The following is a 17,942-nucleotide window of genomic DNA, read 5'->3' on the forward strand; positions in this document are numbered from 1 at the left end:
CAGAAAACTTCCATGGTTTATTTAGAGAACTAATTTCTAAAACTAGTTTTATGGATGTAACTATACAAAGAAACCATTTTATTTTGATACACTTGCCAAATTTTGCTTTAATTAGTACTAGCGAATCAAATTACCTACAGGTTTAAGCAGGACAAGGATTGGTTTCATAGGCAGAAGAGCAGAATGGGAAGAACACTTGACTGAGAGTCAAGTGCCCAAGGCTCTACTTCTGGTTCCACATGTAACTTGCCCTTAGACAAGTCACCTGCACTCTTTAGCCTTCAGTTTTCCCAACCTCTACAGGAATTGATTAAACCAGATGATTTGTTATTTTTCTTTCTGACTAAAATCAGTGTTTCCTGCAATGATATTTTGTAATATTATCTATTTTAACACAACGCATTGCACTATAGACAGTTGTCTACCTCTCACATTGCACTGTGAGTTTTTCAAAGGTAAAATTTATCTTTTATCTTGTATCATGTGCAGATCAGATATGACAAGTAGATTTTAGTTCCTGTACCAACTCCTGTCAACTGAAACACTGTGTTGAGAAGAATCCATAGGTTGAGCTGAAGCTCAGTCACATTTACTATGAGTAAAGAAGGGCATAACCTCAAAGGCGCCAAGTATTTACAATTTCCTGTTTAGACAAAATAGACACTCTAACAAGTGATTGATAAATGAATGAATGAACAATTTTATAACTGTGTATGTGCTATGAGCTCTCATGAAATAAAATGTGTAGCTACTGTAAAAAGTTATTATTCTAGAGCTTTTCTGGTGGTCATGCCATTACTAGCTGTTTACAAAACCCAAGCTAATGCATGGATGAACAAAATTTTTTCTGACTAGTTCTATCATCTTTATGTAACATCAGTGAGAGGTAATTTAAAGAGATTTAAGAAGCATAGGCTTAGTGAAAGACAGTAAGATTATTCCATTACTAGACAATGGTGTAATTCACTCTAGGGAAAACAATTTATCGTCTGTCATGATTATTAACATCATTTTACCTACCAGTGTTGCCTCATTAAGCCAACCTACAGACCAGGTGTTATTCAGATTATAAAATACAATTACTGAAGAAATTCCATGAAAAAGTTGATTTATCATACAAACACTAGAAAGGATTTTCTCATAATATTAATGATGTGAGATTAAATACCACTCTTATCTAGAATTCTCTTAGAGAAAACTGGTCAACCATTGCACTTACAAAGCTGCCAGCTTCTAACTGAGAATGAGAGCCCCTCTGGTCCGTTTCAGCTCGAGGACTGTAAATTTTACAGGGAATCTCCATCTCCATTTTTCAAAGCATAAGATGTTGTCTCCTTGTTTATCACCTACAAACTGAGTGTAAAGTAAACAGATTGAAATTGACAGAGATGTGTCAGTGAGCTTTTTGCTTGCATTGGAGATGCAAGAATAAAAGTAAAAAAAAATATTTGGACAGAATAGCACATAAATATACTAATGTCTGGATAGGCCCACACCAAATATTTAATGTAAAGCAAATTTTATCACTGTGTTTTTTAATACAAGACTTAAGAAGATGTAATCTATTCTATTTCTACTTTTTTCATGCCAACATCCATTGAGCAAAAGACTGCAAGTCAATAAAGAATAAAGGCAGAAGGTACAGATATTGTTAGGAAAGGACAGGAATTTTACAATTTACAAAGAAATGTATGCCAACTCCCTGTTATTTATTCCAGCAAGCACCATTGCCTAGAATGTGCATACATGTTCTGGGAAACCGAGGCAACATCAGTGTGGAGTGGAAGGTTCAGCAGGACCAGTTTCACAGGTGTGTAACCTGTGTAGTCACACAGGGTCCCACACCGAGAAGGGTCTTGTGTTTAGTGTAATGCTTGGCTGTCACCGTTTTGAAATTCTTAATAATTTTTGGACAAGGGGCCTCACCATTTCGTTTTACACTGGGACTCACAAATTACATAGCCAGTCTTCATTAAGGGTCATTAAGGTCAGTTGAGTCTTTCTGAAAGAGATAAGACTTGAACCAGGTCTTAACGTATGAGATGGAATTTTGAGACTTTGGCAATCACTGGGGAACCACTTTATTAAGAAAGGTGCAGAGAGTACATTTTTGACTATAGTGAGAGACAAAATAGGTTGAGTCCAGCCTCAAATGCTCATTAAAAACTTGGACCATCTTGTAGGCAGTAGGTGAAGACAGCTGGTGAAGACTTTTGAGATTGTAAATTAAATTCATTTTAAAGAAGGACTAACCTAGCGATGGCATGTCAGTTGGGTATAGGTGAGGGATGGAGGATATAAAGAGCTGACTTGAAAGCTGCTATTAGAAACCTAAATTTAGGAGTCAATGCTAATGGAATGATTGCTAAAACTATATGAGGCATACAAAAGAGAAATTCTCTTTCTCTGGGCCTGGCTTGAGTACCGTGCTATCAGATAACACATCCATCTCTCTCCTTCACATCTCAGTGGTCATGTAAGTCAAACTTTGGCAACAGATAGGATGGAGCTAAGAGTAAGTTCAAGAAAGCATAAAACTGATAAATTGTGTGATCTTATCTGTTTCATGCCTCTTCTAACTTAGAAGCACCAGATTAACATAGAAATGCCACTATACACACTTAGAGCCTGTCATAGTCCATTGAGGCTGCCATAACGGAATACAATAGACTGGGTGGCTTATACACAACAGAAATGTATTTCTCACAGTTCTGGAGGCTGGGAAGTCCAAGATCAAGGCACTGGCAGTTTCAGTGTCTGGTGAGGGCCCTCTTCCTGGTTGATAGATGGCCGTCTTCTCACTGTGCCTTCACATGGCAGAAGGGATGAGAGAGCTCTCTGTGGTCTGTTTTATAAAGGCACTAATCTCATTCATTCAGGCTTCACCTACCTTCGTAGTCTAATTACCTCCCAAACACCTCACCTCCAAATACCATCATATTGGGGATTAGGTTTCAATATGAATTTGGGGGGATGCAAATATTCATCTATAGCAGAGCCCTTTTGCCTTGATCATTTACGTTAATCTTAGATAAAGGGATGCCCTTTTACCTCTCCACTAGGGGAAAGAAAGTCAATGTATATACTATCAGATAAGAGACATCTTTCAAAAATCAGGGCACAAACATACCACCTAAGTCTGGCATCCACTGACATGTTAAATATCATGCCTCCTCTTCCCGTGTGTATACTTGGGAAAGGAGAAACACTAAGGTGATGCACAGGGCATTTTGTCATTCATTCGGTATTCTTCATAAATCCAATTTTGTCATCTAGGAAATAAGGATGACAACATTTTTATTCTTAAATTTATTAGACTAAAATTTAACTGTAATTGGTACTGTATGCTTTGAGCTGCTTCATAATGCCTAATCTTCATTTTAACCAAGATAGTGGACTGATCCCATGAATTTGTGCTTATAATACTAAATGATCCAGTTTGGATATCTAGCCATTCTGAGTTCATCACTGAGTCATCAACTGATTTTTTTCTCTTAAGCTATGTCACCAAGTAAAACTGTTTCTGCATTTTTCTTAGTACTTAAAAATATCTTATTAGAACAGGTGTTGGCAATTAAATACCAAGGTCCCAGTAATGAGATATTAGAGCCATTTTTAGCCTTCAATGCATTGTTGGATACATTTAATATTTCACCATAATAGACATAAATGTTTTTATCAAATAGTATTTTGTCTAGAATTTTCTTTACTGGTAGTGAAGTAAAGTCTTCTATCATTTTGTCTAGTATTTTCTTCACTGGTAGCAATTAATATTTCTGTTTCAGATGATATGTCCAATTATTTAAGCATGCAAGTTACTACCAGCTTCTTTCTTAAAAAATAGATTAAAACTCATGTCATCATGAAAATCTCATTATATAAGATTTATTATATAAACCTTTATTATATAAAGGTTTAAGGAAAAAACAGCTATAAAAAGAAAAAGAATGTACAGGTATATTATTTCCTTATCATGGTAAGGTACTTTAAACAAATTATTCTCTGGGAAAAAGAAATACTGTTACCAGGAAAATCTTTTAACTATCCAAGATTTTATGTCAATAACATTAATCATGTCTAATAATCCATGTCTCATAAATGATACCCAGCTTTTGTTAGAAGAGATTTTAAAAATTGCATCTCACAGAATTTTTATGTCATATTACTTTGCTTTATAGAGAGAAATGGTTTATATGTCTGTTTGTTGGCAGTTGGGGATGCTGGAAGTGTCCCTTGTGAGCCCCTTGAGAAAGTAAAATAAACCCTAAGTGAAGGCACAGAAACTGTCATACCTTGCAGGCTTCCGACTGAATTGTTCAGGATGAGTCCACTATTTATGAGAACCCTCAATTTATCTGTTGTTTGACGATTCATTCCCCAAACATCCTCAGAGTGGTTACTATGTGCACAGCATTCTGCTAAATCCTGCTGAAAAAAGGCTTTACAAGTACTTTACACTTTTGAAGCATTTCCCAACCATTCTGTAGGTAGATTGTTTTACTTGATTTCCCTCAGTATTCATGAGAGAAACAGTGCAGCTGTTATTATCCCAATAAAGTGACTTTCCCAGAGTCACAGGGCTAGGAAGTTGCTGAACTAAGACTAGAATTCAGTTCTTCTTATTCTGAGTGCAGTGGTTTTCTGCAAGGGAGAAAGAGGAATACATATATCTAAAATAAAGCTAGGTACTTATCAGAAAACTTACTATAGCCGTGGAAAATGTTGATGTGCAGTTTGTTGAAGGAGCGAATACCAATTAAAGAAACATTCCTCCTGGCTAAGAGTGCGATTATGATGCCCTTTAACAGATAACATTTCTCAAACACATACTGTGTGGCAGACACATTGCTGTGGGCCTTGCTTGTATTATCACATTGAAGCTGTGAGCCATAGAGTAATTTTCCCTAGTTCAAAATTAAATAAGTGATAGAACAGGGGTTCACACAACTGTGTGTCATTCCAAAACCTGGATATACTTTTTAAGTACTCTTTTCCATTGTCTTCCTACATAGTCTTTTCCTATTTCCCTTTCTAATTTGGGGGCTTTTTTTTTTCTTTTGTGAATGAAGATTTGCCATGAGCTAAGATCTGTGCCAATCTTTCTCTACTTTGTACATGGGATGCCTCCACAGCATGGCTGATGAGTGGAGTAGATCTACACCCAGGATCTGAACCCATGAACCTGGGCCGCCAAAGTGGAACACATGGAACTTTAACCACTAGGTCAAGGGGCTGGCCCCCTCCTTTCTAATGTTTTTGAGAGAAAAAAAGATGAGGAGGAGGTATTATCAGGCACAAAGAAGGAAGGAAGCTAGCCATTCATGCATTCATTAGCTTACCCAGTGATCATCAGCTACACTAGTATCTCGCTCAGCTCTGGGAATGCCCATCGTGGACCTTGGAGGAGAATTCCAAGAATGTCAAGTGCTAGTTCAAAGACATGAGCAAAGTGGTACTGAAGCATAACTAAATAGTGGCAGAACTAAAGAAGCCCAGGGAGTATCCAGAAAGGCTTTACCAAGGACAAGACATTTGAGCTGTGTCTAAAAGTATCTTTCCAAGCAAAGAAAGAAGAAAGAGCATTTGCAACAGAACAACAGGGAGAGTTATGAGAAGTATTCCCACGTATGGGGAAATGTTAGTCTAGTCTTGTAGGAATACCAGATTCAGTTGTAGGAGGGAGTATCATGTTGGAGGAGCCTTCTACTTTGAAATAAGGAGATTGGACTTTATCCTCCAGGCAGCGATAGTCAGCATACACTTTGAACAGCAAAAGTAAATGACCTTCCGTTTTTGGGAAGTCTTAATTGGCAGTCTTATGTTGGATGAGCAAGGCGCTTTACTCAAAGTGAAAACCAATAAAAAACTGGATTTGAGTGGAAGGATGACATTTCCTGTATTATTTGAAATTCGTAAATAAAAGTTACAATAATCTAGCAACTACTCTAATGAGACCATGCAATCAAGAAATGTAAATGACTTGGTCATGTTGTTGCTCTCACAGAGTGAATGTACAGGCTCTTTCTCAGAGAAACTTCATTTATTCATCCATTCAACAAGTGTTTGTTGAGGTCCCACTATGTGGCATGCACTGTGCTGGAGTATTGTGTTAAGCACTGGTTGTGGGGAAGTTCATTTGAAGCAACTGTAACACAATTTGTTTATAAAGCCAAAGAAAGCAGCAAAGACAGGATACAAAGCAAGTGTCAAAGAAAACAAGAAAAGAGAGAGTAACTCCTAAGAGAAAAAAAGTGAAAATGAGGTTTTAGCTTAAGAAAGCAAGCATCTGCTGTGAGTAACCATTTCATTAAAAGTGCACTAAATTGTAAAGGTTCTTTCTCAGGAACTGCATTCTGTGGTGTGTGGTGCTGAGATTAAGTATAATGGGCTCCCACATGAATTCTTTCTTTCATTACTTCTCTTGAAAGATCGGTAAATCTCCTGAAAGGGTAATTTAGGTTTAGTGTTCACAAAGCATTCATTTTACTTTTAATCTTCCCTGTTTAGAATTGTAAAAATATAATGTTGATATAATCCAAAAGAGAAGCAGTGGGCCCAAAGTGAGACAATTTCAACTTCTCAAATAGTCTTGGCATTGATAGCTATGCAATAGGCTGTAGACTTTTTATTCCTGATAGATGGTGATGGAGCTTCAGCTAGTTTATAGAGCATTGCACACCATTAATTGCAGGAACCAAGTAAAAGGCAGCATAGGAAAGATAATCTATACCTCATTTTCCTGAATTCCTTGGACTTTTATGTGATTTTTAGTGAAGTCTCTTCTTAATCTCATTGAGTTTTTCTTTCACTATAATTCGACAGAAAGGACAAAAGTTTTAGGACTGTTGTCCAGGACCAAAAGAAATAAGTTATTTGGGAAGAAAAAGGTCTGGAAAATAAGACAAACAGTTATTTAATTACAGGAATGTGGTTTTACAATATAATTTTTCAAAAATGTGAGCCTGAGAAAGACAATCCCTGTATGACTCCACTCATATGTAGAAATTAAACACACAGACAAAGAGAACAGATTAGTAGCTGCCAGGGGAAAGGGGGGTGGGTAGGGGTGGGCACAAAGAGTGAAGTGGTGCACCTACAACACGACTGACAAACAATAATGTACAACTGAAATTTCACAAAGTTGTAAACTATCGTAATCTCAATAAAAAGTTTTAAAAAATGTGAGCAAGAAAAATGACTTTTAATCATTACTTTTTCTGCTGTTAAACTACCATCAATCAGTTTGTGATACTGAAAAACAAACAAGCAAACAAAAAAACAGCAAAACAAACCAAAAAAAATCAAGTACAGTCTTTCAGAAGTGTTATTTCTGGAAATAATAAAATCCTCTCTGATTTTCTGGGCCTCTCCTTGGCTTTTCCACTAGATATGGGCCCCATTCTGGGACTGGAGTGTGTACCTTGATTCTTGATTAATTTAATTGAGCACCCCATTGGGAGAGCTTCTTATAAATCCAGTGGGAAAAGGAGATTTTCCTGAAATTTTCCACACCTAACATGGACCCATGCTACATAAAGTGATAAATATATTGAAGCTCATTTATACAGGATTAAATTATGTTGATTTGAAACTGAATTATGGCTTATAATGTTTAGAGTTTGTTTTTCTTTCCCCATATTAAATCAAAGGATTTTAAAGCATAAATTTTGTTTTCAGATTTTAAAGCTGTGAGTAACTTAGTCTAGTAGAGATGAGAAAATGACATTTAAGAGTTACAATTTATCCTAAAGAAATTAGCAGTGTAGGATATTCACTGGACCAATAGCACGTTCCTTGAAATAATTGTTATGACATTTTAATGCATTCTCCCATGAAACATTCCCTTGTAAATGACTAAACAAGACCATGTCTTAACAATTATTTCATGAAAGAAAATTTCAATACCTTTAGAAGTTCCCATCATAAGACTAATAGGAAGGAAAAAAACAGAAGAAATGGTCTAAAACATAATAGACAGTTAAGTAATTAATTTAAAGAAATGCATCTTTTGAGGGGTAAAAACTTCCAATGACATCACACCCTTTCTATGAATGCTAAGAAAAGAAAAGAATCCAAAGGATTTCTAGAAACTCCTCTCGCTTTCGTGATTTTCCTATAACTCATTGGATTATTTCAAAATAAAGCATACAACTAAATTCTTAAATAATCATCAGGGTACTACCCTCTAAGGACAAATGCATCATTTTTTTTAAGGTAATTCACCCATTCCATCAAAAAAATTAAAGGTCTCTAATCTGGGATGCTTTTCTATGGCTCCCATTAAACTTTCGTTCATGTGCTCAACTACTGTTGCAAAGAAGTTTTGAGCTCTTTGAAGATGTCATTTCAAGCTGAATACATCTGCTCTCATTCCAGCCAATTGTTTTTGATTACAACATGGAAACTGAAAAGCATGTTAGGGTTTTGCTATGTCACTATCTGAAAAAATACCTCATGAGTTGTTGTAAATACTAGATCCTTACATATTCATGAAAAAGGAAATCTATTTTTCTTGATCGAGTAAACGAAAGACGAGATAAAGTAATGAAGGGTTTGTAGCAGTCATTCTAAAGTGTAGGATCATCACTGATCCCATGAACCAAGACATCCAAAAGATACTCTCCCTGGTACTTATTGATCACCTAACTACAGTTGTTCTTCAACAATGTTCTAATCATCTTGCTCCCAACAAGACTTGGATGTTTTGAGCTTCCTTTGTGCTTTGTAACTGCATTGATTAACAGAGATTCAGGCTGACCCTACTCCCTGATAGAGGTAGTTATGGGAGGAATAAATCTTTGTTAAGTAAAGACACATGGCTTTGAGACCAGCAATCTTTAACCTAGCACTATCTCATTCTGTTGCCCACAGTGTACTTACAAAAGAAACCATTCAATAAAGCCACACAAGATAATCTTTTGACTGCTGTCTTCTCTTAATTAATTTCTACAAGATGCTATTCCTTTCAATACTATTTGCTTGCCACAAAAATAGGCTTGTTTCCGAATAGCGAGGCAATAATTTTTGCTCACTAATTATTTTTCCCATACTTTTAAAGATATGAATTTGTTTGTGCATATTTAAATATTTCTTAAATATTGTAGCTGCTAAATCATTATATGCGATATTAAATGTTCAAATCCTTTATTAGCAATTGTTGAAAACATAACTTCCATGTGTTCCTTAAAATAGGGCATGTTTGATTTCTGAATTGTTGTCATAGAAATTGTAAGGCCAAAAATGGGCCCTTTGACTGAATATGCAAAGTTCCCCTTAAACCACCTTGAACTAGGCATATTTGCAACATTTTAAACTGGCACTTCATCCCTCTTTCAGCAAGCATCCTCTGCAGATTTAATGATCAGGAACATCCTTCTGATGCATGCTGGGAGATATGGCTGCAGGGTACAGACCACAGCAGACAGTGTGTCAGATGAGGCAGAACTTCTTGTTAGGGGTGAGTATGCTAATAGTGCAGTCTGAAGACATGATCACCATAAATTATCATACAAAGGAATTTAAATGCATGGACTTTGAGCACATCAGTACTGTGCATTTTACTTTCAATTTTACAATATATGTCATTTTTGCTTAACCTTTTGCCTTTGAAAAGATTACATGGAAAACTGCTCCTTAGTAACAGACAAAACCTACAGCTCCAACTTCAGGGTCTAAAACACCTGTAGAAATAAGTGGTCACTAAGTATTTAATCAATGTAATGTCAAACAGAAATTTTGAAGGGTTGAGCCACAAAGACCCTTGGCTAGAGATAAAATTTGTTTGTGTGTGTATGTGTTTTTCAAATGCAAAGATAGTGGAACCCCCAGGCATTATTTTTTCCTTCACTAACTTCTAAATTCTGCTTCCAAAAACAGGAAAACTGCATGCCTAATGTGGTGGCGTTTGCAACTGTTAAGTGATAGGGGTTTTTTAAAAGTCTGAAAATGTCAACACACAGTCTCTCTGTGCAGAAATGACAGTTAAGTTGTTTCCAGCTATGAACCATGCCACCAAATTCTGCAACCCTGTAAAGCTATGCCTTATTTAAATTAAGTAAATGACTGCAGCACCAATTTCTTTTAACACATTATTCCTCAGTATGGGAAATGCAGCTTCTAGCACACGTTTTCTTTCTTTCTTTCTTTCTTTCTTTCTTTCTTTCTTTCTTTCTTTCTTTCTTTCTTTCTTTCTCTCTCACTCTTTCTCTCTCTCTTTTCTTTCCTTTTCTTCTTCTTTTGTTCTTTTAGCTTTCTATTGAGATACAATATACCTAAAGAAAATTTCACAAATCACAAGTGTACTGGTGTATAGCTCAATGAAAAAAATCTCAAAGTCAACACACCATGAAACTACCATTCAGCACAAGAACTAGAACATTACCAGAATCCCACCTAGTGCCTTTCCCTTTTTGATCTCAAACAATTACATTTTGAGTGGTGTGAGTATTGCATGCTAAGACCCCTTGCACAATCTCTGCAAATAGAAATTTCACAATCCATAGCAAAAACGTATACTTTAGATTAACTTGTGTTTTATTCACTTGGAATATTTTCCAATCATAATTTTTAAGAATTCATGAATATTATAAAAATCTTGAGCAGAAAATATAAGGCACATAGTAAGATTCATCATCTCTTTGTTTTAGTTGTATATATCATCAAAGGTTTACTGGTTTTTGGTAGTACATCCATCATCAGTCAGAGTAAAATGTTTTGAAGCAAGTGTGTATCTGGGTGAATGGCAGCTTGTTCATTTTTTATATGTTTGTTTCTATTCAGGAGGTTATTTGAACTTTTCTCCAAATTTATATCTAAAATGCATATCTGTATTACCCTATTTTTTAAAAATCAGCTTTGTAAAGTGTTCATCCTCTCATGATATTCCATTTAGCTAAAAATTTTCCTTTATGCCTTTTGAAGTTACAAGGCGCACAGAACTGCAAACCCCACACTGCAGTCAAATTTATAGAAAATTGCTTTCTTCTCTCGCGATGGTCTGTTTTAGATTATGTGTACTTATTGTGTAGCACTTGCCTAGTAATTTAGACTGATGCTCCTAAAATTGAAGCTTTCCAAATGAATAACACAATTTAGAGGCTGATAACAAGAAAGCAGGTACTTTTACAGGGCTGTGAGGGGCAAATTTAAGTGGCAAACTAACTTTCTGCTTTGTAAGTAAAATTAAACTCAACAGGGTTTAGAACGTAATTCATGTTCAGCTTTTTCATGTTCTGCTCTTTTAGCCTTTGGCTTTATGCCTAGGAGGTGATAAAATGCATAAATTTTGGAATTATACTCAATAGCAATTTCAAACAGGTTGCTATTGTCTGAATATTCATCTAAATTCAACTCAAGCTTTCATGAAGTGAGTTTGATCAAGTCGCCAATTTTCTATTACATATTTGCATTACTTTTCTAAAAGTAGTAAAAATAGCTTACTTCTTCTGTCTCGTCGGTGTTAGACAGCTTTAAAAATTGAACTAAGAGTTCTGGTTTTCTTTTCTATTTTTACTGTTATTTTCTTAAGTTGACCGATCCTGGTCATTGAAGGAAGCTGGATGCTTGAATATTGCTATTTTTGATGTCAGCTTGTGAAATCAAACTCAATATAGTTTTATCCTGCCCTTTTTCTTTCTCCCACTCCTCCATTTGTTGGTTTGTAAACCCAGGGCATTCTAATTGTACAGGCCACAGGATCAAAGATGAGCATTCTAGATGGAGTTTTTCTAATGATGGCTACAGTTCCAGCAGCAGAATCCTTCAAGCACATTTATTCAAGTGTGTGTTACATAAAAATGGGAACAGTAAAGACAATTCCACCAGCTATCTTCTTATAGAATACCACCATTGAATTGTCTCAGCGGTTCACTTTGCTCAATGTTAAGCATGAGGAACATTCTTGGGTGGCAAGGAATATGTTTTTATAACCCTGCAAGTCTATTTCCAGTGGAGATTTAGGGGGCTAAAAATCTATATTCTCCTAGATTGATGTAAGCTACTTTTTTATCATCTCCTTTCCCTTTAGAGATAGTTTATGAAATTCTTTTGTGCATCTCACCAAATCCTGCAATTCTACACCTGTTCACACAAGCACACTAAATTGGAGCTCACCATTGCCTGTTTAGAATCTGAATGTTCCTGACAAGAAATGCTCCCTGTGTCTCTTCCCATTCACTACTTTAAAACTATCTCTTCCCCTAAATGCTTGTTTCTACTATTAGTTTATTTTGCTTGTGAATGTCAGTGCTATTATTCACCACCTGTACTCCACCATTATTATCATCCTCTAAAAATTGAATTTTCCCATAAATAATCATCTGAAGCATAAAATCACTTGCTGTCACATACTTAATATTGAGTGAACCAGCATTACAACAGCACCATGCATAATTTGGAGAAGCATAGTAGAAGTAATGAATATGTTAAAAGAAATTATTTTGCTGGAGTATAAAAGGAAATTAAAGCCACACCTGGACATCTGTGCACAATTTAAGTCACTTATTCAAGTGTGATACAGCAACAGTAAGGAAAGTAAGACTAGACAATGCCATAGGGAAACTCTTCAGAGACGGATAAAACTGTATTATTTTATCCAGGGTAAAGGAGATAGACCTTTAAGAGATAACCTCACCGAGGGGGATATATAGTTTGTAAAGAACTGATACTCCCAAGCAACAGGAGAAGTGATCGAACACAATATAAAAACTCCAGAGAAAGGAGTGTAAGTTTTTTGTTATTTTATTTTATTTTACAAAAATGCATGTTAGAAATATGTTTCCCAAAGCAAATACAACAGTAGGAAACTATAGTGGTTTAAAGAGTAAATGTGCTTAGCTAAGCTAAGGTAACTGGCAACCAGAGCATGAGTTCTGTCTATTCTGCCCAGAGACAGAGGAAAAAATAAAAAATTCACTTCTTCATAAAAGTTTTTTTTATTCATCTTACTGTGCTTCTTAATGCAAAATAGTAGATTAAGGAACTCTTGAGATAGTCAAAGAAAAATCAGTAATCTCTTGGTTCCTTCCGAATGCACAGCCCATATGCCCTCTTTTCCCCAAACTTGGATAGCAATTTTCACTTCTGGAATTACAACTTGTAAGATGAACCTGACCTGTATTAAATTGAATTTGAGAAGAAAGAATCCACCTCCGTATGTAACCTGTTGAAAGATATCTAACTGCTTTTAACCACTCACCCCTCCTCCCACACACCACTTATTCAACCTGGAATCAAACTGTCCATCAATTCAATTCCATTATTCTTTCCAAGAAAGATTTTTTCCTGGAATATTTTACCTTTAATGTCTCCCAATTCACCTAGTCACTTTTCACAGCAATACTAAAACTATTAAAATGTTGAATTTTTTGTTAATTAAAGACATCAACAGAGCCAGGAGTGACAAAAAGCAAAGCCAAATTTGCCAATATGCTGGTATTTGGGGATCAAAGGACAATGACAAATGTTTTCAGTGTAATTTTAGTCTTAATTAATATTAATAGTAAGTAAATTTGCAAATAATCTGTTTTAGAGCAGAACAGAAGTTATTCAGTTAATATATTTGTTTTTACAGTGTTAAAAAATCTTTAAAATAGAGATATAAAATGTCCTCCTCTTGAAGAAAATCTAACCTCATTCATGCAATGTCTCACTCAAATCCTCTGCATCATTGTGGAAATTTTAGATCACTAATATCACTAATATTAGGTAAGATTATTTAAATAACATACCAATCACTTGGTTTCCTAGCTTAGACTTTTTCTGCATTAACTAGTTTGATTGACATCTATAAAATCTCTTTTAGATACTGAATAGCAGTTTAGTTTCTTTTCTTTTCTCTTATACTTTTCATATGGTTGCTTGATAACCTATGAAACTCCTTAACAACTGACTAAAAAGTAACAGTTTTTTGTCAATCATGTGTGGATTCTCCGCATAACATTTAGTTTGGATCATTGAAGTGATAGTTAACTGAAGTGACCTGATTGCTTAAAATAATTGAAACAATATGTGCATGTGTGTGTGCGTGTGTGTATCTGCAAATGAAAAACAAACAAATGAATTGTCATTGTATACAGTCAACCAATGGAGGGAAACTAAATTTCTTGTATTTTATTCACTCAATGAATATTGAGTGTCTACTAAAAGCCATGTTTTCTTTTAGGCACTGAGTTTTAGTCAACTAGACTTTCTCAGGTTTCTTGATGGGAGCATTTTGAAACAAGTACTTTGACTTAACGCCTCCATTTTGAGAAAAATTCTAATCAACTGGATTTTATGTTATATATATTTTTGAGTCACAAATTTTAAGATGATTACATTTCATTATATATTTTATCCCACCGATTTACCTTATTTTTCTTACATATCCATCCTGATGTAAAAATGACATTTACTATCACTTCATATTTATGTAAACTTGTTGAGATTAGTTGTTCGTGTGTGGAGTTACATTTTAAATGCTGATTTCATTCATTGCATAGTGAGTGTCTACTATATGTCAGGACCGTTCTAGTGTGCAAGAGGGAGAAGTGATGAAATGAGATTGAGTATAAGTACCTTCTGATACTATGGGAAAGAGCTTAACTTTCATGCTAAAAATTATGGATATCCATCAAAGGACCAAAGCAGGAAAGGGATGTGATTAGATAATCACTTTAAGAAGATCATTCTGAAAACCACAGAGAGTGTTTTAGAGGAGAGTGAAACCAGTTACTTGGTAGTAGATCAAAGGAGAAGCCATAGCAGTAATCCTAATGAGAAATTAGAAAGGTCTGAAAAAAGGCAATGGTAATGGAGATGGAAAGAAATGTACATATTCAAAAAAATAGGAAGGAGACAGATCTACAGAACTTGTTGACTCACTGGCTATGAAAAATGAGAAAGAGCAGGCCAGGATGAATGCCAGTAGGAATGCTTAATTGAGTGGCCAACAGGAGCGAAACCATACATTCTGGTTAGACTAAGACAATTTCAAGTTATATTTGGAGTGCCAGAGCAGTTATTAATGACACCCCTTCTCTCTCAGAGTTGTCCAGGTTTAGATAATAAATTCTGTGGCCACTCTAATGAAGAATGATTATGCATTTGATGTAATCTGGAGGATAAGGAGAGAAATGGATTGGGGGTAAAGGAACAGCATTGAAGATGAGGCTCTCCAGAGAGAAATATCCAGTAAGCAAATAGATTTATGGCTATGGAGCTCAGGAGAGAAGCATTGGAGTTGAGATGTAGATTTGAACACAATCAGATAAAAATGAAATTACGGAGATAGTGTGTGAAGAATGAAAATAGAAAAAGGCTCAAGATAGAAAGAACCTCCAGAAACCCTAATGTTGAGGAGGAGAAAGAATCTACAAAGGAGATTGAGAAGAAGCTGCCAAAGAGAGAGAGCGACTAGGAGGAAAGCCAAGTAAATCAACTCACAGGGACACAGAGAAAAGAGAAGTTCGGGAAAGAGAACCTAGGCAACAATGTCAAATGCATTAAATAAGAAGCAATAGTCGCCATTGGATTGGGCAATTTGAAAGAAATTGATGACCTTGGCAAGGACAAATTCAGTGGAATGATGAGTATGATAATCAAATTACAGTAGGTGGAGAGAGGCAAGAAATAACTTATGGCAGGCAGTGCAGTATTATAAGGAAAGCATGGGCTTTACGTGAGACCGTTTCACATCCCCACAAGTCTTACTAGTTGTGTGACTTTGGGCAGGTTGTGTAACTTTAACCTTGCTCACCCTTCATTCATTCATTCAGTACTTATTCATCAAACGTTTATAGAGCACATATGTAGCAGGCACTGTGCTAAGAACCAGCTAACCATGTACAACTAAAGTTCCTGCCACGAAGGAACACATATTTTTACAATATAATGTAAGGAGTACTGTTACAGATGTAAGAGCAACACATTTTGCTCTCTGAGCATAAGCTCCATTAATAATAATAAAAACAGCTACCATTTATTAAGTTTTTCCTATGTGTCAGGCACTGAGTTAAAGGCTCCATTCAATTATTTCACCTTATCCATTTAGTAGATCATATAAAAATGACATGAGAGGGGTACTATTTTTAGCTCCAGTTTGCAGATAAGGAAACTAAGGCTGAGAGAGATTTAGGACTTGTTGAATGTCACCATAATAAGTAGCAGAATAGTAAGCAGAAAGAAAGAAAGGGAAAGAAAGTAAAAGAAAGAAAGAGGGAAGACTATAAGAAACAAGGGAATGGAGTGACAAGCTCTGCCTAGGAGTCAGAGAATTTTTATCAAGGAGATGATATATGGGCTGGATTAAAGAACATGTAGTGATTTATTAAGCCAAGAAAGAACAGACGGTACTCACTCCCATCTACCTCTAAGGATAGGCCTCACTTTCTCTAATCCTCTGACCACATGACCAGGAGACTCAACATTATTGATGACCACTTTCTATCTCAGACCTTGGTCCAAATGACCACTAACCTTATTGACAAGTATGAACTTCCTCTGGCCCCCATGTCTTGTCAATCACATAAAATATCAAATTTTAATGACTATTTTCTCAGGGCATCTTGTGGGACTTCTTATCTAGACACTCTAGCTTTTGATAGAATGGAATCACTTCTGGACAAAATGCCACCAGGAATATTAAGCATCAATAAATAATAGACCTCTTTCTGCATGATCTCTTCTCGTTCTCTCATTTTAAACTTTCTTCTGATTGCCACAATTATGAGGCAAGGGCAAAACTCTCACTTGCTGTAAAAAGCTTCTGACCTTCATTCCAATTACTGCTGCTCTTCTTTCACACCTTTTATATTCATTGTTTCTCACCCACTTATGGGTGAATTATGCCAAGAGTCATGAAAAAAACTAACGCAAAACAAGAAATGGTTTTTCATGTTCAGAAGAATGTCCTTGAACTCACCAATATTACTTAGGCAGAATATTGGAAGTACATTTTATCTGTCTGTTTATCTGTTTGTTTGAATTGTTTGGAAAACTCACCCTATTTACTCACTTTTCATATACTTTATATGGAGACAGCCTGAATCAACCACCAATCTTTTCTAAAACTTGACCTTTTTATTTTCCTGAATACATTCTGATTTCTGTGACTGTTACCTAGATTGTTTTAGCACGTCTTTTGAGTATTGAGTAGTAATTTGTGCTTATGTGAAGCCTAGAACACACAGTCTTGTATGGCATACACATACTACATGGCCCTTTTTTGATAGCCCAAATGTGGTCACCAAGAACCCAAGTTCCAAGGAAAAGTTCTGCTGAATGTCAGCCCAATGACTGGTCACATCTCCAAGGAAGACAATGGGAAATTGGTAAGATCACTTTAGTCTTTATCCCCAAATATTGTTTTATTTCAATCTATGTTCAAAATGCTCAATTCTTAATAATTTTCTTGATTTTATATAACACCATACAACATGTAGCCTGGTCTCTGAATGATTCTTCACTGGACAACACAAAATCCAAGCAGATTAAACAGAGAGGGAGCAAGCATTGAATGGAAGAAACTTTTGCTGACTTTTACTGAAGATTGGATTTTGTCCTCCCAAACACCTGGCAAAGGTAATGTCTCCGTTTCACTAAGTACTCCTTAATTTAGAATTACAAAGGCAATTAGCTCTGTAATGAGTTAGAGCAACTGAGGTGAAAGAGTAGGGAAAAAACTGAACACCAGATGATGTCTGTTCATCCTAAGGAAAAAAAACAGAAGTGACTCTTCTTGGTAAAAATCTTTCAAATAGATGTCTCTTCTTTTTCATTTCTCAAGACTAAAGTGTGTAGAACTTATTGCTCAGTATGTATGGGGAAAATCTAATTTGACACATTATAGGTAAAGATTGGCAGTCATGAACACACGGATCTCTACCGTATGTTATTGATTGAGTATATCAGTAGATTTTACCCTTTTTTGGGGGGAAACTTGTGGATCATTGCTGATGTACCTA

At 35.7% G+C, this 17,942-nt stretch overlaps 1 protein-coding gene across 2 annotated transcripts in view; it reads left to right on the forward strand.

The window, feature by feature from the left end:
• The window catches only part of CNTN5 (contactin 5), a 1,129,093-nt gene that overhangs the window by 1,023,347 nt on the left and 87,804 nt on the right, over window positions 1-17,942 (forward strand). For both annotated transcript variants that reach the window (XM_070623012.1, XM_070623013.1), the window contains one exon: window positions 9,337-9,457. In XM_070623012.1, coding sequence (XP_070479113.1) covers window positions 9,337-9,457 — 121 coding nt within the window. The remainder of the gene's footprint in view (window positions 1-9,336; window positions 9,458-17,942) is intronic.

Source organism: Equus przewalskii, chromosome 6 (genome assembly GCF_037783145.1).
Source record: "Equus przewalskii isolate Varuska chromosome 6, EquPr2, whole genome shotgun sequence".
NCBI classification, from domain to species: domain Eukaryota; kingdom Metazoa; phylum Chordata; class Mammalia; order Perissodactyla; family Equidae; genus Equus; species Equus przewalskii.